The 22,901-nt window shown below is 36.5% G+C and overlaps 4 protein-coding genes across 5 annotated transcripts; 3 read left to right on the top strand and 1 right to left on the bottom strand.

Moving 5' to 3' along the window:
* The first annotated feature begins 531 nt into the window (after positions 1 to 531).
* Positions 532 to 4,363, top strand: LOC125205084 (protein decapping 5-like). Its single transcript, XM_048103898.2, has 8 exons — positions 532 to 817; positions 1,592 to 1,692; positions 1,935 to 2,009; positions 2,085 to 3,026; positions 3,208 to 3,279; positions 3,440 to 3,640; positions 3,730 to 3,831; positions 3,911 to 4,363. The coding sequence occupies exons 1-8, from the start codon at positions 646 to 648 to the stop codon at positions 4,079 to 4,081; spliced, it is 1,836 nt and encodes a 611-aa protein (XP_047959855.1). The 5' UTR covers positions 532 to 645; the 3' UTR covers positions 4,082 to 4,363.
* A 585-nt stretch (positions 4,364 to 4,948) lies between these two features.
* On the top strand, positions 4,949 to 7,074 carry LOC125195932 (Cytochrome b561/ferric reductase transmembrane protein family). Its single transcript, XM_048094220.2, has 4 exons — positions 4,949 to 5,577; positions 5,682 to 5,733; positions 5,932 to 6,128; positions 6,584 to 7,074. The coding sequence occupies exons 1-4, from the start codon at positions 5,428 to 5,430 to the stop codon at positions 6,887 to 6,889; spliced, it is 705 nt and encodes a 234-aa protein (XP_047950177.1). The 5' UTR covers positions 4,949 to 5,427; the 3' UTR covers positions 6,890 to 7,074.
* A 2,774-nt stretch (positions 7,075 to 9,848) lies between these two features.
* On the top strand, positions 9,849 to 14,385 carry LOC125195928 (protein CHUP1, chloroplastic-like). 2 transcript variants are annotated; one of them, XM_048094217.2, is made up of 9 exons: positions 9,849 to 10,307; positions 10,436 to 10,521; positions 10,608 to 11,366; positions 11,737 to 13,047; positions 13,118 to 13,249; positions 13,338 to 13,519; positions 13,648 to 13,759; positions 13,863 to 14,006; positions 14,100 to 14,385. In XM_048094217.2, exons 1-9 carry the CDS (start codon positions 10,199 to 10,201, stop codon positions 14,193 to 14,195), a joined length of 2,931 nt encoding a protein of 976 aa, XP_047950174.2. In that variant the 5' UTR covers positions 9,849 to 10,198; the 3' UTR covers positions 14,196 to 14,385. The 2 variants fall into 2 exon arrangements, with proteins under 2 accessions (XP_047950174.2, XP_047950173.2); XM_048094216.2 differs by having other exon boundaries at positions 9,850 to 10,307; positions 10,433 to 10,521.
* A 630-nt stretch (positions 14,386 to 15,015) lies between these two features.
* Positions 15,016 to 15,697, bottom strand: LOC125199140 (uncharacterized). Its single transcript, XM_048097271.2, has one exon. It carries the CDS (start codon positions 15,650 to 15,652, stop codon positions 15,206 to 15,208), a length of 447 nt encoding a protein of 148 aa, XP_047953228.2. The 5' UTR covers positions 15,653 to 15,697; the 3' UTR covers positions 15,016 to 15,205.
* Positions 15,698 to 22,901: the final 7,204 nt, after the last annotated feature.

The raw sequence follows: 22,901 nt of genomic DNA on the forward strand, positions 1-22,901 counted from the left end.
TTCTCCACGTTATATATGTTAGCTTTTTGTCATAGAAAATATTTTTGATTTATATTTAATAGTTCCATACAAAATTAATATGATTAACCACATTTTTAATAGTTAACCACATTTTAATATGATTAATGAGTTAAATTAATGGACTTAAACATATTTTTTGTGAAGTGTGTAGAACCAAATAATATTTTTGTGCAAATTTTTGAATTTTAAAATGCGTTTAACTGCTTAATTTTTATGAATAGTTAAATATAGATGAACAAATTATTTAAGAGTTAAGAGTAGAAATTAACACAGTTAATATGTAAGAAAAAAAAGTTTTTTTTAGCAAATCTGTGTTTAGTATTTAAAATATCCTCATTTCTTGTGTATATCCAAGTTAAAAAATTGTGTAATCAATGATTAACAAAAGATAAATGCACCGAAAACCCTAATATATGGATTATTTCACAACATTACGATTTGCCCCACAAGGAAAGAAGAAAGCGATAGAAAAGAGTAAAATTTCTCTCTGATAAATACTCATCTCACACCACTGGAGCTGTCCAATTTCCTCTTTCTACAAAATTTGCATATATGCGCCAATAATTTTATCTTTTCTGTATAGTTAAACGCCCAAAATCAGAGTAGCAGCTGAAGATTTCGAACATGGCTGCGGAGCCTTCGACGGCCGCGTCAAGCGGTAGATCTGGCGCCGGCGGGGCATCGGCGGACTCGTACATCGGCAGCTTGATAAGTTTGACTTCGAAGAGCGAGATCAGATACGAAGGTATACTGTACAACATCAACACAGAGGAGTCCAGCATCGGCCTACGCAACGGTGAGACCGAATCGAGCAGTTTTTATCTGTATAGAAATGGTCAAACTCTTTAATTTTCTGTGTGTTTCCAGAATTCTCGTTCACCGGTGATTTGGATTCGGCTTAATCGTCTTTTGTTTTAAGTTTCAATCGCTGTATTGTCCGTTCGTTTAATTTTCGGAATTTTTATAATTTTGTGTGCCACATATTCAGTACTCCATATTTGGGTTAGGGTTTCCACTGCATTTCTCTATTCTAATACTTATTTTTTCCCGAAAGTGCTTGCTTTTGTTAGATGTGTTCAATGTCAATAGATGTTTATCGCTTCGTAGCTTATTACTCATATTTCTCTATTTATTGCTTATAATGAGTATTCGGTATCGTCAAATAGTGAATGTGTTGTCAATAAAACTTTGATGCACTAACTTGTCTAACCTTTCATTCTTGTGTGCATATAACTAACTAATTAGCTGGATTTTGTGTTCTGTTTTCACGAAATGTGTATTTTTGAGATACTTGTCAGAAATCAAGGATGCTTTATGTTTCAAACTAGAAAATCACTAACTTTTGTGTGCAACCGAGATCGTTAGGGATGCGTTTTCAATTGATAATGGTGTTTTTGTTTGTTACTTTTAGAATGGTTTTTATTATTTCGGCTGATTGGTTCACGCCATAGTAATTTTCATGTTAGGCTTCATTTACATGGCTGTTAGACGAGAAATGTAATGTACTTGAACTTGTTTATTGGTTGTTATTCTTCATGTAGAATTAATTGATTATCGTAATTTGTTGCAGTGAGATCATTTGGAACTGAAGGACGGAAAAAGGATGGACCCCAAGTCCCTCCTGGCGACAAAATTTATGAATACATACTGTTTAGAGGAACTGATATTAAGGTACTAATTTGATTTGATGCTTGTTTGTCTCTTCAGGATGTCAATGCTCAGCAAAACCTTTGTTCATGTTGATTGCTTTTCTAATTTCATCTTAACTTGTTTGTATCAACCTTTAGTTTCACAGATTTTGTCAACACTCATTTTTATTTATGTCCTTATCCATTTTATGCTGCATGTGGGATCGGCATTTCCTCATTCAATTCATCAGACCCAAGTTTTTAGTACTTGTCTATTTTCCACAGGATTTGCAGGTCAAAGCTTCCCCTCCTCCAGTTCAGACCACACCTCCCATCAATAGTGATCCTGCAATTATTCAGGCAAGTAGATTTGCAGCTTCTTTCATAATATGATGCATGAAATAATTTAATCTAACAATCTGAGTTCTGATGCAGTCACATTATCAACGTCCGGCCGCCCCACCTACAAGCTTGCCTACAGGTCCTCCTGGGTCTTTAGCAGATCTTGGTCCCCATTCTGCTCCAATGGGACTCCCTGGGCCAAATTTCCAAACTGGTCCGCCTTCATATCAACAACCTGGAGGGAACTTGAATTCTTGGGGCCCAACTCCGCCGAATGCAAATGGTAGTGGCTTACCTATGCCAATGTATTGGCAGGGATTCTATGGCGCACCTAATGTTCTTCCACAACTACCTCAACAGTCCTTGCTTCGGCCTCCTCTTGGCATGTCAATTACTCCACCCATGCAACAGATGCAATTTTCTGGCTTCAATTCATCTTTACCAACAGCTGCATCTAGCCTGCCGAGTTCTAGTTTACCTGATCATCATTCTTCGTTTATTCCTAACAGCACTAGTTCTTCTAGTTTACCATCTAGTAGTTTTCCTGCTTCGACTTTGTCTTTGAATCTGCCCCCTATGCAACCTGTTTCTTCATCATCTGAAATAATGACCAATCTGCTGCCAAACAAGGCTCCAGTTTCTACCATCCCTTCATCAATACCGAGTTCTGGATTGCCATCACTAGCTCCATTTTCAGCTCCTGATAATGCAGGAACATCTTCCATCACTAGCAAGAGCATAGGAAATGTCCCAACAGCCGTGCCCCAGCAGACCCTATCTCAGCCTGTAACATCTAATGTTGGGACATCTGGTTCTGGTCTTACAGAAACTCCAACACCTTCTTTAATAACCCCAGGGCATCTGCTGCAGTCTGGACCATCTACTGCTTCTGCACCTCAATCTTTACAAACAACACATAAGGATGTGGAAGTAGTCCAAGTGTCATCAAAGCCTGTGAAAGAACCATCAGCTCCTGTGGCAGCGGAAGCTCAACCACCTATATTACCATTGCCACCAAATGCTCGCGCACATAAGGTTATCTTCTTTTTCCTATACATCACATGGACTTATTCTAGAATGTTCCCCTAATTTAATTTGTTTTAGTTTTGAGCTAATACATCACATAAGGTTATCTTTCTCCTATATTTGTTTAACATGGATACTCTAACCCTTTTATTAGACTTTATGAGCTAATGATCTTCTTGTTGTCCATTAGCCCAATGGAGGCCCTCATTACATGCGTAACAATTACAGAGGGCGTGGTGGTCCTGGTGGAAGAGGATCTGGGGTAAGATCTTTGTCTATATTATGGCACATCGTGGGTTTCCTGCATATGTATATACCCAGACATAGTTATACATCAATTTTTTCTATGCATGGCTGGTTACTGGATTTCCTTTGTAAAATGTTATCCAAATTGTTTATGGAGCTTTAACTTTGCCTTGCAGAATCAGCGACCAATTATGAAATTTACTGAAGATTTTGATTTTATGGCAATGAATGAGAAATTCAATAAGGACGAAGTTTGGGGTCATCTGGGAAAAGGTAATAGATCACAATCCAATGATAATGAAGGAAATGGTAATGGCAGTGATGAGGAAGATCGAGAGGACGAGGATAATGTTGAACTGCCTAATGTTGAAGTGAAGGTTGTTAATATAGTCAATGCTTAACTTGATGCTCAGCAATTCATAAAAGATTTCATGCTAATGCTGAATTATTTCTCTTGTTGTTTCAGCCTATTTACAATAAGGATGACTTCTTCGACTCCCTTTCTTCCAATGCTTTGAACAATGATGGAAGGACAAGATATTCTGAGCAAATAAAGTTAGACACAGAGGTATGCCTAACCCTTATACACCAATCTCCTAGTTTTTGCTTTATGAGATTGCTCATGGTAATTTGATTGCTGTGCGCAGACGTTTGGAGAATATTCAAGGTATCGAGGTGGTAGAGGTGGTCGGGGACCATATCGTGGTGGCGGTCGTTATCGCGGGTCCTCCTATGGAAGAGGAGGTTATGGTGGTTATGGATATGTAAATAGGGGACGTGGACGCGGGCGTGGCATGCAGAGTCCAGCGCCCCAGTGACCGGGATCAGCGTATAAACTTTCATGTAATGTGTTTGTATCTTGATTGTGATTTGAGTACTAAACTTAGGGTATGGGACAGGAGTTGTTGATCTTCCTCTTATATTCAATTTCCCTTTTTCATCGATGTGAAGTTGAAGTAGAGGCTCCGAGTTGAGTGAGCCTTGTAGAGGAGGTGAAGTTGCTGATATTTTGTTTTTCGAAGATGTACTTGAACTGCAAGGTAATGAAGACTTGAAGTGGATTCTCTTCGGTGTTGATTGATTCAATCATTTGAAATAAATCTTTTCATGTGTCAATATATATATATGTATCTATATATGTAGATAATTATATTAATACAACATGTAAATTTTTAATATCAACACAAAGACATAAGTTTATCATTACAAGAATATTGATAAATTTATATCTTTGTGTTGATATTTTTAACATACAAGATTGATATTAGTTATTAATTATTACTATAAAGTAGTTAGTATTTCATCACACACCTATATATATATAGCATAGCATGAGAATGAAATTAAATTAAGAATTTTGTGTTTTGTTGTGAACGAAACAACTCATCACTCTAAAGATTAGATATTTTTTCTAATTAATAGAGAAATCAAGTCATGGCATTGACACATCAACTACTTTAACTGTAGTAATTGCAGTATTAGTATATCCTCAATTGATGCCGACAAGTCTAGAACATTTGTAAGTTGTAACGGCACCAACATCGTTGTGGTCAATATGCTACCTTTGTCCCATAAAAATATGTCATAGTTTATTTTTCATCCGGTCCCGTAGAAATAGTTCATATACATTTATGATAATAATTTTTTTTTTTTTTTCTTTATCATTTGTGGTCCAACAATCTACTACACAATTTCAATTACTTGTTCTCATTCTTTCGTACTTTACCAATTACATATTAAACCTCATGTCAACCCTAAAGGTCTATTTCTATGGTCGGAGTCACGGAGTGAGTATATACGATCGGATTTGTCGATTTGTGTGTGTTACTACTTTGTTTCGGTTTGATGTACTACATTCATAAAGCCAAAATTAGTAAACTGAAATTCATGGATGGTTATTCTTTTTTGTTTAGACAATCTGAATTAATAGTTATTTGGCGACCCACGCTGCTTCACTAAAATAGCAGAATGATACTCCAAAAGAAAAGTAGGACCCCAATAATAAAGATGCTTCTTTTTCCGTACCCTACTTAAAAAGTTGGGATTGTAAATTAAAATTGATGCCACATTATCATTATTGCGTCGGTGGCTCACTGTTTCTCATCACTGGACACTACCACTATGGCCAAGAAAGTGCTCTGAAAATCAAGGTTACTTTGAGGCCATGGCCGCAGCTTTGACTTCTTCATTTCCTGTCCTGTTCTTTGCAAGATTTTCAGCTTGTCTAGTTGCACTGCTTGTAGTAATATGGGCTCTTCATTTCAAGGATAGCTTCATTCCTCAGTCCCCAATCCAAGAAGAACACATTTACGCTGTAAAAACTGAACCCATTTTTCTAATTTCTTGATCTATGGTTTTTCTTGAATGGAAGGTGCATGCATGTTTACATTGAATTTCTGTGGATTTTTTTGTGAGCAGGTTATGCACCCTTTGTTAATGGTGATTGGCTTCATCCTCATCAGTGGAGAAGGTAGATTTTTCCCCTTTCTGAAAACTGAAAAGTGTGAAATTGGGGGAAAGGGTTAAGTATTCGAAGATTCAAACTTTCATAGTGAAAGTTGGTGAGAAACAAAATTTGTGGCAAACTGGGGAGGAAAATTCTGATTGATTTCGAATTGGGTTTTTTAAAACAAAATACGTAACTTTTTTTTTATTGTGGTTGTTTCAGCCATTTTGGTGTACAAATGGTTGCCTGGTTCAAGAAATTTGAAGAAATTAGTGCACCTCTGCCTCCAAGGTGTGGCTTTGGCTTGTGGGATTTTTGGGATTTGGACAAAATTTCAAGGCCAAGATGGAATTGTTGCTAATTTTTACAGTTTACATTCATGGATGGGAATAGTCTGTATGTTCCTGTTTGGGGCTCAGGTTTGTTCTAGCTAGATCCTTTTTATACAGCATTGCTTGCATAAATGTTAGATTTCGTGAGTGATGAAATCAAGAAACTGGTATTCCCATCATCTCATTGACTCTACACAGAGTGAAACACACTTGCTAAGGCTGATTTCACATAGATACTGCTGCACACGGTGAAATACACGCGCATTAGTGCCTATAGGGCGAGTTTTCGCATAGTGAAATGCAAGGACTCTAGTGCTTAGTGGAAAGAGAGTTTCGCATAGATGCTACACATGGTGAAATATACGGGCTTTAGTGCATAGTAGATAGAACATGGGGTGAGTTTCACATAGATGCTACGCGTAATGAAACATACGAGCACTAACACACATTAGATACTAGTTAGTACTTAAAAGCGTGCATCTTCTCAAACACTTGCCACATTTATCATGAAATTGAGTGATTCTCTCCGCATAATGGTGCAGTGGTTGTTTGGATTCATGAGCTTTTGGCACAAGGGCGAGGTGCGAACGACGAGGCTAAAGGTACTTCCTTGGCATGTCTTCCTAGGTTTGTACACATATGGTTTAGCAGTGGTAACAGCTGAGACAGGGCTTCTTGAGAAGCTCACTTTCTTGCAAACCTTGGGAAACGTGTCTAAGCGTTGCCCAGAGACGGCGGTTGTCAACGGTTTAGGACTAAGTTTGGCCCTGCTGAGCAGTGTTGTGATTGTAGCAGCGGTTACACCACCAATGCGCCAAACTTCAGACAGGAAGCTTTCTTCTCTCTAGTTGAAAAGAGTTCTGTTACATTGTACATATTGACATAGTACATGCTTTGTAATGTGAAGTGTTACTTCTAAAACACTCTTTACTTTTGTATCACTTTGCATTATTGCCTAGTTGACTTATGTTGTTTTGCATGATCTTATGTGATGAGGGAAACCTGGATTAATAATAGTAGAACTGTTTTTTTAGTTTTTGTGGTAAATTTGCACAGTTATTTTAACAACCTTAAAACTGTCTGACATTAGTTGACCCAATTCCAGGACCACACGGTTGTGGTCTAGATCATGATGATCATTCCTGGCCCAGGCCCAGATTCATCAGTCTGGACTTAATTTGAATTTGAATTTCAACTAATCATTTAAATTGGAAAATTCCGGAATATAGTTTACGTACCCCCTCTGTTCCCTCATAGTTGAGTCATTTTTCCATTTCGAAAAATTTCCTCATAGTTGAGTCATTTCCATATATAATAGTAACACTTTTTCTTACTCTTACTTTATTGTCTCTATCTTTTTCACTTTCTACTTTATTTCTCTTTTACTTATTTATCTATTTATTAAACACACTCAACATCCATTTCTTAAATTTCATGCTGAAAAGTTTTGCCTCGAAAGGAGGGAATATGAGTATCAATTTGTGAAATAATTATAAATCAAAATTTTACAGTAAATTATCTTCATACAGTGGAAAATGAGTGTGCCTAGTTAAGATGCGTATGTAGAGGTATTAATTAAAGCATTTAGGGCCTATGAGAATATTAGGTCAAAGGCCCAACTAGACAACTCTTTTGGGACTCACGGGCTAATGGGCCGCTCTTTAAGGCCTTACCCCGCCAACCAAGATCGCGAGAGTATGATGTCAGTGACTTTAGATCGACGGCGGTGTCGAGAGGTAGAGGCGAGACAATAATTAGGGTTTAGGGTTCAGGGACCAACCAAATTGGTTTGGCACCAATTCTAAAATGTCAAATTCAATGAAGCTTTTATAGGCCTTTAAGGCCTTTTTGGAGGAGAGGACTCCGACCTCTAACTTAAATTATGGGATGACCAGTAGACCACAATTAGAAAATGGCAATGTTTTAAAATTCGGATCAGCCGGTGTACCAGCGAGATTACTGGTTTACGGTTCAACCGGTTCAATCACTGGTCCAACCGTTTTACCTTGCAAATATAAAATTAAATATATTCTTATAAAATATATTAAATTTAGTGAGTAATATATTACAATTAATAGTAACATATAACAAAAACATATATTAAACATTTTAAGTAAATTAAATATTAAGAGTATTTAAAATAAGTGAATTGTAAAATTTAAATATTTATGAAATGCATAAATTTTTAAATAATGTAGCCAAAAAATGTACTCCCTCTGTTCCACTTAAAATGAAATATTTGGGAATTGACACGAGATTTTATGTAGTGTTGTTTTGTGAGTTGATGAGGAGAGAGTAAAGTAAGAGAGATGAAAAAGTAGAGATAGATAGAGTTGTTTCCATTTTAGGAAACGTTTCATTTTTAATGGGACAAACAAAAAAAGAAAACGTTTTATTTTTAATGGGACAGAGGGAGTACATATTTTACATATAATAAATAGATAAAATTCATATTATCTCAAAATATTTATGTGGTGAAATAGTATTATAGAAAATATATAAAACTAAACATCAATTTTTAGTTAATTTGGATAAATATATACTATAATAGTATTATTAGTTAACACATAAAATTAAACTTGAATTATTAGTAAGTTTGGAGTAATATTTAGTAAATATGGAGTAATAAACTATATTAATAGTATATATAATATTAAATCTTAGGTAAAATTATTTTTTTCATATATATAGATATATATATTACACCAATAAAAATAAAATTTAGTGGCTTATAATTAAAATTAAACATATCACAACTAAAAATTATTTAAAAGTATAAAACTAAATACAAATTATTAATTTGTGTGACAAAAAATAATAATTGATGTTCACAATATTTCATTCAAGACCATGTGGTGGAGTGATAGAGGTGTTGGTTTCTTCCCTAGAGGTCTAGGGTTCAATCCCTTCTAGTCTCATATTTTAACCATAAAAACCGGTTTCCGATTCAGGGTTTAGGGTTTAGACAATGTAGACAATATTTGATTGAGGGAGGGAGTATATAACCCTCACGTTATAAGGTTAAATTTGTAAATGGTAACATTTCATGGGAATATTATTTATTTAAACGAGAGTGATGATTATTAAAAATGAGGTTATGAGCAAAATTGTACCTATCAAGAACGTTTAGTCTTTGCCTGGATCCACTTGAACCTTGAAATGAATTAAGATCCACTTGAAATGTTTTGTTGGATTTTAGTGGGAGCGAAGCACCCATACTATGTAGCCTATCATTTTGTCACATTTATACAGAATAATTACAAATGCAGCCAAAAAAAATGTGCCACCATATTATTAGCAAAATTTTGTTTTAATCTACTTATGTTATGGATAAATCAATGTATATGCACAAATCCAATCACACAAAGCCACCAATTAAATTCCAATATTACCTTTTTCAACCTAATGAAATTTAACTCCTCATTTTCTTTTACCAAACACATAAATCCAACAAATTCTACTTTTGTTATCTTTCCCACGATTCGTAATTAGCATATTTAATTTCATACACGAGAGCAGTCTCACTAATTTGAGCCTGAGGTGTTGCCAACTTGAAGAATAAAATCCCACTGGTCGGCCGCCTTATTTATGACAATCCAAAAAAAGACATTTTTTTTTAGTTGTAAGTTGTAACTAACAAGTAACAACAATTGCTCAATGAAACTGGAGCTGGATTCAGACAAGTCGCTTAATTCTTGTCCAGGAATAGGATCACCTCTTTCATTTACTGTTGTCATTGTCAGTCATTTATTTGCCAGTTTTATTATTTTATTTTCAGTTCTCATCAGGTTAGCTAATCAGACCCACCACATGTTTGTAGAATTGCAATCCTCTTGGTCTTGGAGGATAATTGGCCACTCGAAAATTGGTGGCTCCTGTAGCTCGATTGTGCTGCAAAATCCTATTTATCAGAAACTTTGTTTGCAAGCAAGTTTCTGCTTTTATCTCGTTTTTATGTGAAGATAATGCCATTGAGGAATAAAAATCCTGTCTTGTGTCATTTCATATCCTAGGAAAGGAAAAACCTTTTTACTTGTGATTGTATGGATTCTTGGACTGAAGCATGAGATATGGGGTTGAAGGGAGATGAGGGAAAGCCTTCTGTTTTTATTAGTCTATGAGTGGAAAACACAGTATTTTCCATCAACAGTGCCTACATGATTGTCAGGTTAGGCTTTGTTGTTGCTGCTTCTATTGCAGCATATGCAGTTAAGCAGGTTAGTGTCAAGAACTCGAGGCCACCGGACAATTCTAAGAAGCGCCAAGGTATGCTTATAATTCTAGATTATGTGTATATTGTAATGAATCAAAGGCAGATTCGTTTGTTGAGTCTTGTGATTTTGCATGCTTAGTTTGTGTTATTCATTTTGAAATTTGGTTGCTTTGAGTAGTAGAAAATGATGAAGCATCCCTTGACAAGTCTTGGAATGAAGGGGGAGAAAAGGAGCATGTTGTGTATTCAGACAGAGATTTTAAAGAGGTGGTTATGGATATATGTGTACATGTGATTTCATGATTTTTTCGTTGTAAATTCGACATATATGTAACGTATCTGAGACGCTGTAGGGAGAAGAGGAAGAAGAAGAGGATAAAGAGGAGGTGAAGTTGATCAACAGCATTATAAATCCTGCTTTAAGCAGCCCTCCTGATTTTGAGGATGAGTATTTGCCAGAGTTTGATAGTCTTTTGTCTGGAGAGATTGATTTCCCATTGCCTACAGACAAGTATGACACGGCTGCTAATCTCAAGGCAGAGAAAGACAGGGTCTACGAGAGTGAGATGGCGAACAATGCCACTGAGCTGGAGAGATTGCGTGATCTGGTGAAAGAGTTGGAGGAGAGGGAGGTGAAGCTCGAAGGGGAGCTGCTCGAGTACTACGGACTGAAGGAGCAAGAGTCGAGCATCTCTGAGCTGCAGAAGCAGCTCAAGATCAAGACAGTGGAGATTGACATGCTCAATATAACCATAAACTCTTTGCAGGCTGAGAGGAAGAAACTCCAAGAGGAGCTGTCTCAGGGAGTGGCTGCTCGGAAAGAGCTGGATATGGCGAGGAGGAAGATAAAGGAACTGCAGAAGCAGATTCAGCTTGAAGCCAACCAGACAAAAGGCCAGCTCTTGCTGCTGAAGCAGCAAGTTAGCAGCCTTCAAAGCAAAGAGCAGGAAAGTGCAGAAGTCGATAAGAAGCTTAAAGCTGTCAAGGAGTTGGAGGTCGAGGTGATGGAGCTTAAGAGGAAGAACAAAGAGCTTCAGCATGAAAAGAGGGAACTAATAGTTAAACTGGATTCTGCTGAATCCAAAGTTAGAACTCTTTCCAACATTACTGAGGTAATTGTTTTATGCAAACTGCATAATTTTGTAGCCAAGGACGTCCCAAAAGAACATTGGTTGAGGTGATAGCATCGATGACGTGAAATGTGACATAAGTCATCATATCTTCGATCATTAACCGTAATCGGATGGTGCCTAGGGCTTGGATCTAAACATAATTACATATGTGACTATGTGAGTCAAGAAAATGCATATGAAAATGGTATTCAAATTTTGATTATTTTTTATTTTGATTCGATTTGTTCCTAACTACATTAAAGCTGAAATAATGTGTATCCGTATTCTTATGATTTCACCGGCATCAAGTTCCGCTCAAGTATACTTTGCTAGCAGATTCTTGATATGATCTAGTTTTGTGCTGCTTCAGACAGAAATGGTGGCCAAGGTGAGAGAAGAGGTGAATGAAATGAAGCATGCAAATGAGGACCTTGTTAGGCAAGTGGAAGGGCTTCAAATGAATAGGTTCAGTGAAGTTGAAGAGCTGGTGTATCTTCGTTGGGTGAACGCTTGTCTAAGGTTTGAGCTGCGAAACTACCAAACACCTTCTGGGAAAGTGTCAGCTCGTGATCTTAGTAAAAGTTTGAGCCCTAGATCCCAAGAGAAAGCTAAACAGCTCATGTTGGAGTATGCAGGATCAGAGCGAGGAGGAGGGGACACGGATATGGAGAGCAACTTCGACAATACCTCTGTTGACAGTGAGGATTTCGATAATATGTCTATTGATAGTTCCACGAGCAGATTCAGCAGTATTAGCAAGAAGCCTGGTTTGATCCAGAAGCTGAAGAGGTGGGGAAAGAGAGACGACTCAAGTGCTCTCTCCTCTCCTGCTCGATCTTTTGCAGGTGGATCACCGGGCAGGAGCCTCAAACCTAGGGGGCCCCTTGAAGCTCTAATGCTAAGAAATGCAGGAGATGGCATTGCCATCACTAGCTTTGGTACTGGGGAGAATGATGAGTTCGATTCCCCTGAAACCACAAAACTGCCTCCTAGTGATTCACTCAACAATGTAGCATCATCTTTCCATTTGATGTCCAAATCAGTTGAAGGCGTGCTAGACGAGAAGTACCCTGCATACAAGGACCGGCACAAGCTGGCATTGGAGAGAGAGAAACACATCAAAGAGAAAGCTCAGCAAGCAAGAGCTGTGAAATTTGGTGACCCTTTGAGGGTGGATAGTAAATCTGTGTCTCTGCCCCCAAAACTTGCGCTTATAAAAGAGAAACCTATTATCTCTGCAAGCTCAAATGATCAGTCCAGTGATGGCAAAACCGATTCTCCGATAGTCAGCAAAATGCAGCTTGTGGAGATTGAGAAACGCCCTGCAAGAACTCCTCGACCACCCCCTAAGGCATCAGGAGGGGCCTCAGGTAACACTAACACTAATGTTCCAAGTCGGGCCCCAGGTGGTCCCCCTCCACCACCTCCCACTCCGGGTGCACCTCTGCCTCCACCCCCACCCGGTGGGGCTCCTCGCCCTCCGCCTCCACCAGGAAGTCTGCCCCCAAGAGGAGCCAGTGATAAAGTTCACCGGGCTCCTGAGCTAGTTGAGTTCTACCAGTCATTGATGAAACGTGAGGCGAAGAATACAAACGCCTTGATCTCTACATCATCAAACACCTCAGAAGCAAGAAGCAACATGATTGGGGAGATTGAGAACAGATCATCCTTCCTGCTAGCTGTATGCTAAACCTTAACTTATTTTCTTCAGTAATAATATCATCTAACAATGCAACAAATCTTGCAAACAGGTTAAAGCTGATGTGGAAACCCAAGGTGAATTTGTTCAGTCATTGGCTTCTGAAGTCAGAGCAGCTTCTTTTACAAACGTAGATGATTTGCTGGCATTCGTGAACTGGCTAGACGAGGAGCTCTCCTTCTTGGTAAAGTTTTGTTTTTGATGGAAATGATTTGAGCCTTTCATGCTTAAAAACAATTTTGTTAACTCTTTTGTGCTCATGTCTGTGCTAGGTTGATGAGCGCGCAGTCCTCAAGCACTTCGACTGGCCAGAGGGGAAAGCAGACGCGTTAAGAGAGGCAGCCTTCGAGTATCAGGACCTCAATAAACTGGAGAGGCTCGTTGCAACATTCACAGATGATGAGAATCTTCCTTGTGACGCTGCTCTGAAGAAGATGTATAAGTTGCTCGAAAAGTAAGTTCTCTCTAGCAAGGAGCTATTGAATAACAAAAATTCGGTTCAAATGGTCAATCAAACTCTACAAAATAAATTTATTTACAAACTATTTTGGCTTGATTTCTGTAACTTTACCCTTCTCACAGAGTGGAGAATGGTGTCTATGCCTTGCTACGAACACGAGACATGGCCGTTTCACGATACAAAGAATTTGGCATTCCAGTGGACTGGCTTCTTGATTCCGGAGTAGTAGGCAAGGTATGTAATGTTACAAAACACCATGCAACAAGCAGTGATAAATGCAAGTTGATTAGCATGTTTTTTCATGATAAGTAACACAAATTACCATTCATTTATGCAGATCAAGCTGTCATCTGTTCAACTAGCTCGGAAATACATGAAGCGCGTTGCAACAGAGCTCGATGCAATGAATGAACCAGAGAAAGAGCCTAACAAGGAATTCTTGCTCCTACAAGGAGTCCGGTTTGCTTTCAGAGTGCATCAGGTACACACCTCTCCACAATTTTGTACATTACTGAAAAATGATAGTCCAAAAATATGAAATTTGAGCTCATGACCTTTCAAATAACTCTTTCAGTTTGCGGGAGGGTTCGATGCAGAGAGCATGAAGGCTTTTGAAGAGCTGAGAAGCCGCGCTAATACTACCACAGCAGAGAATAAACAAGAAGAATAAATCTACTTTTTTTTAAAAAAAAAAAAGCTCATTGTACATTAATTTAACATCTGTAAGAACACAATTTTTTAGTTAGATCAGTTATATAAAGATTATAGCCTGTTTCATGCATATATGAAGAAGAGGAAGAACAATGAGGCATGATATTATGTGAATTTTGCGTATTTACGTAAGTATGATTTCTAGTCAACTTCTGCACTTGTTTTTATTATCTTTGATGAATAGCGATGAGTTCGTATGCTGTCATGAAATAATATAAAACTACAACATGGTCACCATATATACTAAGATGTTACATTTGATTATTTTTGCCGTGTCATTGAACAACTTGAATACAAAATCATATTCTGTCAACTATTGAAATATTTTATTCTATGCAAGGGGCGTCTAAAATAATGGAGTGAAAAAATCGAATAGGCAGCTTGATAGTTGATGTAGTGAACGATTTTATGATGAAATATCTTCAAAAAAAACAAAATATATCCACAATAGTTTCTAATAAAAAAAATACGGAGTAAAAAGCTAGGGCCTAGGTGCACGCTGTTTTCATGACGATGCATCCCAAGCATTTTTCAATTTTTTTATTCATTTAAATTTATAAATAGCATTATTCAATTTATACACAAAAGACTTTCGTTAAAAAGGCTTCCAGAGTAGAAGGTTTTACGAAATATTAGTAAATTTAGGTTAGGTCACCTAGAGTTAATATTAATTGAATTGACCACGTAAGCAATTAATCCTACACGAAATCAACTCTTTAGAAAGACCAAGTCAATTTCAAAAGGCAGCAACTAGTTTACCATAAAAAAAGAGGAGAATATGAAACAAATTAACTTTCCTCTAAAAATATAAAATAAAAATTCAGGACCACAAACCACTGAAATTAATAAAAAGCGAAAAAGATAAAAAAAGAAAATAGAAACACTACACCAAAATTTCATAATTCATATAAATACTAAAGAAAAGGAAAGGAAAAAAAAAGAAAAGCTCCAAATTATTACAGGATAGTATCAGTAAACAGAGGCCTCATTTTTGTGCTGCGGAAAACTAATATTCTTCAACGGCGTCATGGAGCCGTGGCGCGGCGACTTGGGCATCTCCGGGATCCTCTTTCCGTCGTAATCGTAGTAGATGACGCCGGAGAATTCCGGCGGCTGGCACTTCTCCCCCATCAAGATCGCCTTCTGCCACACCCCATTCTCCTCGCCGGAATCCGCCGCCGCCGCCGCCTTCTTGCCGTGGATCAACGGTGACATGGCCTTCTGGCTTATCGCCGCCATCAGCTGCTTCGGCGACGGCAGCGGATGCCCGCTTTTCGGGCTCTCCTTCCGACCAATTTGCTTTGCATGCTTCGCACACAAACCTACCAAAACAGACACCGAAACAAACAGCCCCAACGCTACCGCGATCGCCGAGAAGCTCTCACTTTCATGGAATATTGGAATTGGACGAACCATTTTTTTTTTCTTCTTCTTGAATTCTTGAAATTTTGAAGGTGGTGAATGGATTGTGTGTATATATATAAGTGTGTGTGTGTGTGTGTGGTTGGGTGGAGGTTGGGGGGGTGGGAAGGGACGTAGTCAACTTGGATTACTTGTGGGATTAATAAATGGTGGGCAATTAGTGCTTTGATGGAAATTGAGGTGTGTTTGGGTCATTTCATGATTAGGCAAAGTGTTGATAACAAAATTAAGGGGATATGGAAAAAATGGGCCACTATAGATTTATCATGCTTTTGGAAGTTTGACTTGGGGGATATTGAAATTAAATTGAGCTAGAGTAGTAAAATATTGATGGTTGTTATTGGGAGAATATTTTTGGTGGACAAATGGATGGTTCTTGGACACATGACATAAAGTGATGAGTAGATATATCATATTGCAATTGTATGTATTGTATAAAGTGTTTTTGTATAGATTATTAATGAAAATAATTAGATGGAAGGTATAGATAACAAGATAAGTAACAGACATGAATAATTAGGCGAAAACTAGGTGAGCAAAATGTCAGCTAGTGCAGTTGGGTCAACTGCAACTATGCAAGAAGTGGCATAGACCAAGTCTACCTATATACGTATCATATGGGAAATATACAGCCAAAAAACAGAGTTGACCGAACAAGTATTTTGTCAATGACTATGCGAAATTAGTTCGTAATTTTGTTAATAGTTGCATATTCAGGATATAATTTTTAGTAAAAGTACATATGAATTACTAATAAAAAAAAGAAACAAGAAAATTGTTAGCCATGGCATAAGATATAGTTAATATAGATATTCATCAATAAATGAAAGAAAAGAAAGTCATGAGATAAGAATATGAATTGACAAAAAAAAAAAAAAAACCCGCTAGGAGTTTAAAAACCTGACCAAATTAATATATGTACTCATTATTTTATCCATCAGTGATTTAATTTTGTTTAGATTGATAAAGTGTTTACCGATTGATGTGTCTATCAATGATACTTACGATGCCAAATTAATTAATCGGTGAATTCGACAGTGATTTTGGTGCATAGCAAGTTTTTGCACCGAAATCCATTGGCCATCCGTCGGGGAATCTCGTCAAAAAGTTGTCGGAAAATCCATCGGTAAACATACTTTTTTTTGCAGTGGTTGACATTTGTTGTATGTCATTAGTCTCATTAATCAAATTGCAACTTGGCAGGTTGACTATCAGATATGTATGGTGACTAAGTCATATTAGTTTGCAAGTTGGAAGTTTGGGGGTTTATCACTTTGCACTTTGTAGAATCTGCCTAACACTAATTAATTATATATTGATTTCAGCAGTTCTTTTATTTTTTTAGATATATGCAATACTATAAGTCGAATTAGAAAATTGTGAAGAACCGAGACCATAGTTTTTTAGTGATATGACTCATATAGTATTAGTAAAGGCCACATATGTAGTTAATCTATTAATTAGGTCTCGTGCTTTTCATTTTAACACCGATCGACTCGACTTAATTTGTTTGTTTTGTGTGAGAAGAAATATAAAACAGAATTTGGAAAAAATGTAAATTAATGATATAGTCCATTCGCATTTGCTTCTTTAGGTATTTCAGCAGTAATTTGCGTTTATCTATTTGACAAATTCAACGATTAATTGAAGTATACATACAGCAGTTGTTCAGTGTCTATGCAATAATTGCAGTATGAAGGCGTTGACGGCTTGACGCCTATGAAATTAATTTACATGATGTAGATATACCTATATATGTCGACATATATATGTATCGTGCGTCCATGATTTATAGTAACTACTAACTACACATGAATCTGTGATTATGTGCTTCCATTGCCATATCATTTATGTTCTGTCTTCTTTGAGAAAACATTTACATGATTAGTTTATTTTATTTGAAAATAAGATAGCTTTTTTTTTGGAGTGGATATAGATTAAATTCCATGATTAGTTTATTTTATTTAATCAAAATGTTATGGTAATGGGCCAACGAAGAAGTACAACAAGGCCTAAAAAACCTTAGGCCCAAATACGAAACAGAGAAGCCCAATCTAACCTTGTTTTAATTTAGCATCTAAACTTCATAGGCCCAAATACGAAACAGAGAAGCCCAATCTAACCTTATTTTAATTTAGCATCTAAACTTCATAGGCTCATTATGCCTAACATTTCTATTTATTTTTTATTTTTTTATTTTTTAACATTTCTATTTACTTGGAATGCAACCAATTACTTTATCATAAAAAGTTTTTTTTTTTTAAAGTACTAGAATAGTCGAACATAAGGGGTGAGCCCATAATCGATCCTTTATCTTCATTTTAATATGTCATTATTTTCCAGTAAGAAGTTTCACTATCTAAAAAATGATAAAAATAAATAGACTAAAAAGATGTAAACAAACACTTAAAAATATTTAATGCATGACAAATAGACAATATAGAAAATTAATATATCAAAAGAATTAAGTTTTATAAAAAAATAATGAAAAGATAAAAAAAAATATTATATGAATAGAATATTTAATAAATTGATAAAATAAAAAAATTCGGCATTATATATTTTAATTGAATTAGTAATGGGTTAAAAAATTAGATTAATCTCAATAAAGTAAGAAATTATAAAATGTTCTCTAGGAGGTCGAACCCACACCCAGAAGTAGAGAGGCTAGTACTCTACCATTGGGCCATTAGTGAATTGGATAAAATTGGATCCTCTTTGTTATTATTGGAAGGTTTGGGGGTACGGTTGTACCCCTAGTTCTATTCTTCCTCCGTTACTATTGCCATATAATCAACATTATCTAATTAGAAGTAAAAAAAAAAACAACAAATAATAAGGACAAAAAAAAAGCACGAGCCACAAGAAAAAACAAAAGGAATAAGAGATAAATAAGGTTGTAACAAGAGAACATCGACGAGACCAGAGATGGTCAGAAAGCATTACAATCAACAAGATAAACAGTATTAGATTACCTAGAAAGTGAATCGGTCTTTTAGCGTGGACTAGCGTTTAGAGGATTTTTATGAACTCTTTTACTTTTTGATTTCTTTAAAACTTTGAAGTATGATTCAAATGAATAAGAAAGTTGAAACGCCATCCACCCATTCACTTGCTAACTAACTAAAAAAAGTCTCTTTTTCAAACTCGGGATTGGATTTGAAGTTTTAAAATTGTTTTGTATATCTCAAATGGACCACTGATAAGACTAATTTCATGCATTGGTTATAGGGATAAATTTTGTGATTTCCTGGGTCTAACAAGGTTTTATAAGCCAGGTGTGTAGATAAATCGCCAGCCCCAGGAAGAAGACGAAGATTGCCTGGAAAAAGAAGCTGGCGGGAAAAGTGAGCAGAAGAAGGAAGAGTTACTAGACTAAGGACCATCCAATTGGAGGGCGAAATGGGAATCACAAGAACAGTCTAGAAGCTCTACCTCCTATAAATAAGAGCACGCGATCAATATGAAGGGAGATATCTCTTTTTCCACTTCGGCTCTTAGCTTAGCTTTTTCACTTTTCTCTACACACACTTGAGGGGAATCATTCTGGGGAGTTCACGTTTCGGATCTAGTTGTGGTGTAACACCGTCTCTACGGAGGCGAAGATACAATCCTTTACTGCTTTTCGGTTACATTCCGTATTTTCCCGAGTCTTTGCTGTTCGAAGCTCGGTTATGCTTTGTTATTGTTCCGTTGGATATTTTGTATTGTGCTATGGAGACTGCTATTTGTTTTCAGTTATGATATTGTCCTTTTATTTGTTTGCTTTGGTGGATATTGTTGGTTGATTTGAGTTTGGAGTTTGAATTGCTTGGAGATTGTGGTTGATCGGTTGAATCTAGTTAAATCTGTGAAGATCGGAGGTGGAAATGGTGTTTGATTGTTGTGGATGGCTTGGATCCGGAGTGGATGAAGCATCCGACGTGTAGATCTGTTCGCATTTGCATGGTTATGATGTTTTGAATTCTATTTACTTGCTTGCCTTGTCTAGTCGTCATGGATCTGTGTTAGTTTCAGTGGTTCTTTGAGTCAATCGGTTTAATTTTGTTCACCCTGAATCGATCTTTGTTTGCTTTGTTTTTCACCGGTTGTTTCGTAATAAAAGTTAGAGAAGATGATGTCGCTGTTAGTTAGTCCTTTAGTTAGTTGATTTGCAGCTTTTTTCCGTCGTACTATGCCGTTTTAGGAAATGGTCCCCATGTTTCGCTTTTCGTCTGTCTAGGCTAGCTTAGGAAGACGTTTACCCAGTCTAGTAGTCATTTCAAATACTTTCAGTCATCATGCATGTCCCTACCTAGATCTGGCTGTTAGAATAGAGTATTATATTTACCCAGTCTAGGAATTAACGCTCAACCCCGAAGATTGCGTGGCAGCAGCCAAAAATAGCTTCCAGGTCTTTAAGCATGTTTACTTACACATCTGTCTCTGTGGATTCGATCCCTGCTTCCCTGTACTAATCTTTTTAGCTATAGCGGGTTGAGGGTTTTGAAGGGCGAAGAAAGTGATTGTGTATCCAACGACAGGTTACCCAAGGATTCTCTGAGTTCCTAGACCCGGTGTCTAGTGGATTATCTGGATCGAGAGATTTAATTTCAAACACACCTCGCTGACTTTTCGCGACTCTTCAACCACAAATAATACTCGTATAGAGAGAGTATTTTTTTTCAAAGCCTCCAAATGGACCACCGAGCTAGGGGAGAAAGCTCTTATTTATTTCTTTGGGGGAGAAACTTTATTAAAAGTGTCACGGTTTGTGCTATCCTTGTTTTTTGGTAACAGTTGAAATTTTTTTACAATTAAGAACAGATCACTTTAAGAATTAGCCGATTATAGAATATTTACGTGGATATAAATTGTAGAGGCAAAACAAGGAGAGGTAAATCAAGGAGGACGAGCTATCAAAAAATTCATTAAATTTAATTAGTTAAATTTTATTTAATCTTGCAATTTAAGAAATGATAGTTTATTAGTATAACTTTGACAATTTTTTTTCAATATTCTATAATCTTGGATTAAAATTTCAAAGTATAATATGTATGATGTGTATATTGATAAAACGCTTGCTAGTTAACGAAACCGTTTAATACACTTAGTCTGTTACGTCTTTAATTAAGTGTACAATATATGTGAACACCACTTTGTTGTTAATTTGTTGTTTTTCCGACAATTTGCTCAAACAAGAAATAGCTTAAAACTTTCGATGACTGTAGCGAAATTTTCACGTAAATATAGTAGACTAATAGAGTATTACAGAACGTGTCTTAAATTAGCCAAATTATACATCAACCTAGTGTGTGTGAGAGAGAGAGAGCATAGTAATTAGTTATTTGAGTTGAAATCAAGACCTTGCTGTGTGAAATCATGTACACCAAAGCCACGACACACCGTGTAATTGAATAGGTATATTATATCAGCTGGTCCCTCCATCTATAATAAAATATGAGGTCAAATATTTCACAAAAATCCCCCTTTAACTGGATACCCCAAAGATCTAAAGTTTCTGGTTTTATGCAACTTTCCTTTTTAAAACTATAATTACAATCTATATACATAGCTTGGATAACCTACACGTTGCTTTCATTATGTTGTTTAACAAAGGTGTTAATTCTATCATGATTAATTAAGTATCTATTTTTTTTTGGTTATTTCAACACTGGATAAATTTAGCGTGATGATTAATTCTGAAGTATAGTAGTAGAATTTGACCTTATAGAATATGCTAATTAGTACTTAGTACTCTAGTACACTGTCAATTAATAAGCTCTGGATCTCAAAGTACTTCAACATAAGCTCTGGATTTGAAGCCAACAGAAAGAAAACAAGAATCCCAGAAATTAATCTGTCACATGACTTTCATCAATATCTAAACATCCAATCAAATTAAGTACTACTACTATAGATTATAATAACATTCATTTTAAACATTAATTTTGCAAGAATTTAAGGGACAACCGGAGAAAAGGATTTCTCCATGTCGATATCCAGCTCATCACGTGCAGTGCACACCCCAAAAATTAAATATTTTTAATGTAATCATTTCACTATTTTTGACTAAACAACATTAATTGTACGGTAATCTAATTAATGGTGTATAAATTAAAGAAAAAAACCGATTTTCCCCTAAACTGCTGCCGTGCCGTCACAACTACTCATCTTTCTTGAAATTTCATTCATCGTTACATACATAGCGGCGATTAAAATGCCCATAAAACTTTATTCATCAAATTCAAATTCATGCATTATTAATAATAAAATATCTACAGATCATAAACGAAACATAAAAAATGTAAGAAAAAAACAATCATTCAGATATCCTATCTTCTATATCCAATAAACTCTAAGCTTAATTCTCATCATCATACAAATATACAACACTCACGATCCCCAAAAACTCAAATATATTGTGACCAATAAAAATTAATTTCGTAACATATCATGACACTAACCATGGAACCATATAACACATCAAATATTAGCACATAATATATGTACCAACGCCTTCGAGCTCGAGCTTAATGGTGCAACGGGTTGGGACCGGTCGGTACCAAGCGCTTCTCGACCCCATAACGAGGGTCGATTTCACTTTTGTCACGTCCTTCCCGGTGGCGTTGACGTTGGCGTTTGAGGAATGGAGTGAAATCAAATTTAGTGCGAGCTAGTGCTCTCCGATGAGGGAGTGATCCGGCCACCGGCATGGCCTTCTCGAGGTGGTGGAACTCACGTGAGAGAAGCAAGAAGAGGAGGAGAGAGAAGCAAAAGGAGTATAAAAGGAGAGGGATTTTCATGATCATAATAATGTGGGGAGTGTTGTTGGTGAAGGAGGAGAAGGGATTGATGAAGAGGAAGCATGGGGCAATGAAATAATAAGGAGAAAAATGATGGCAAAATTTGTATAGTGAGATTGAGAAATTTTGAAGGCTTGACAGCTTGAATCTTATGGAGAAGAGGGTTGAAATTTAGAGGGTTTTGTGCTTGCTTCCATGTGTGAATTAAGCTAGTTAATATTGTAGTAATTTAATGAGGGAGGGAGAATTATTTGGGGGTGGGGAGCAGTTTCCAATAAATGTTGCTTAGAAATCAAGGAAGTAGAAAAAGGGTCATTATGTGGATTGTCAAAACCTGAATTATATATTGTTTGATTATGTTTGTGAATTGAATGTTACTACTATATATATCTTGAAAGTGGGGAGCATATATATGATAGTCACATTTCCTTCTCTCTTTTTGTGTAAATAAATAAATT

This window comes from Salvia hispanica, chromosome 6 (genome assembly GCF_029641045.1).
Source record: "Salvia hispanica isolate PSC_SH4W2 chromosome 6, Shi_PSC_v1, whole genome shotgun sequence".
NCBI lineage: Eukaryota > Viridiplantae > Streptophyta > Magnoliopsida > Lamiales > Lamiaceae > Salvia > Salvia hispanica.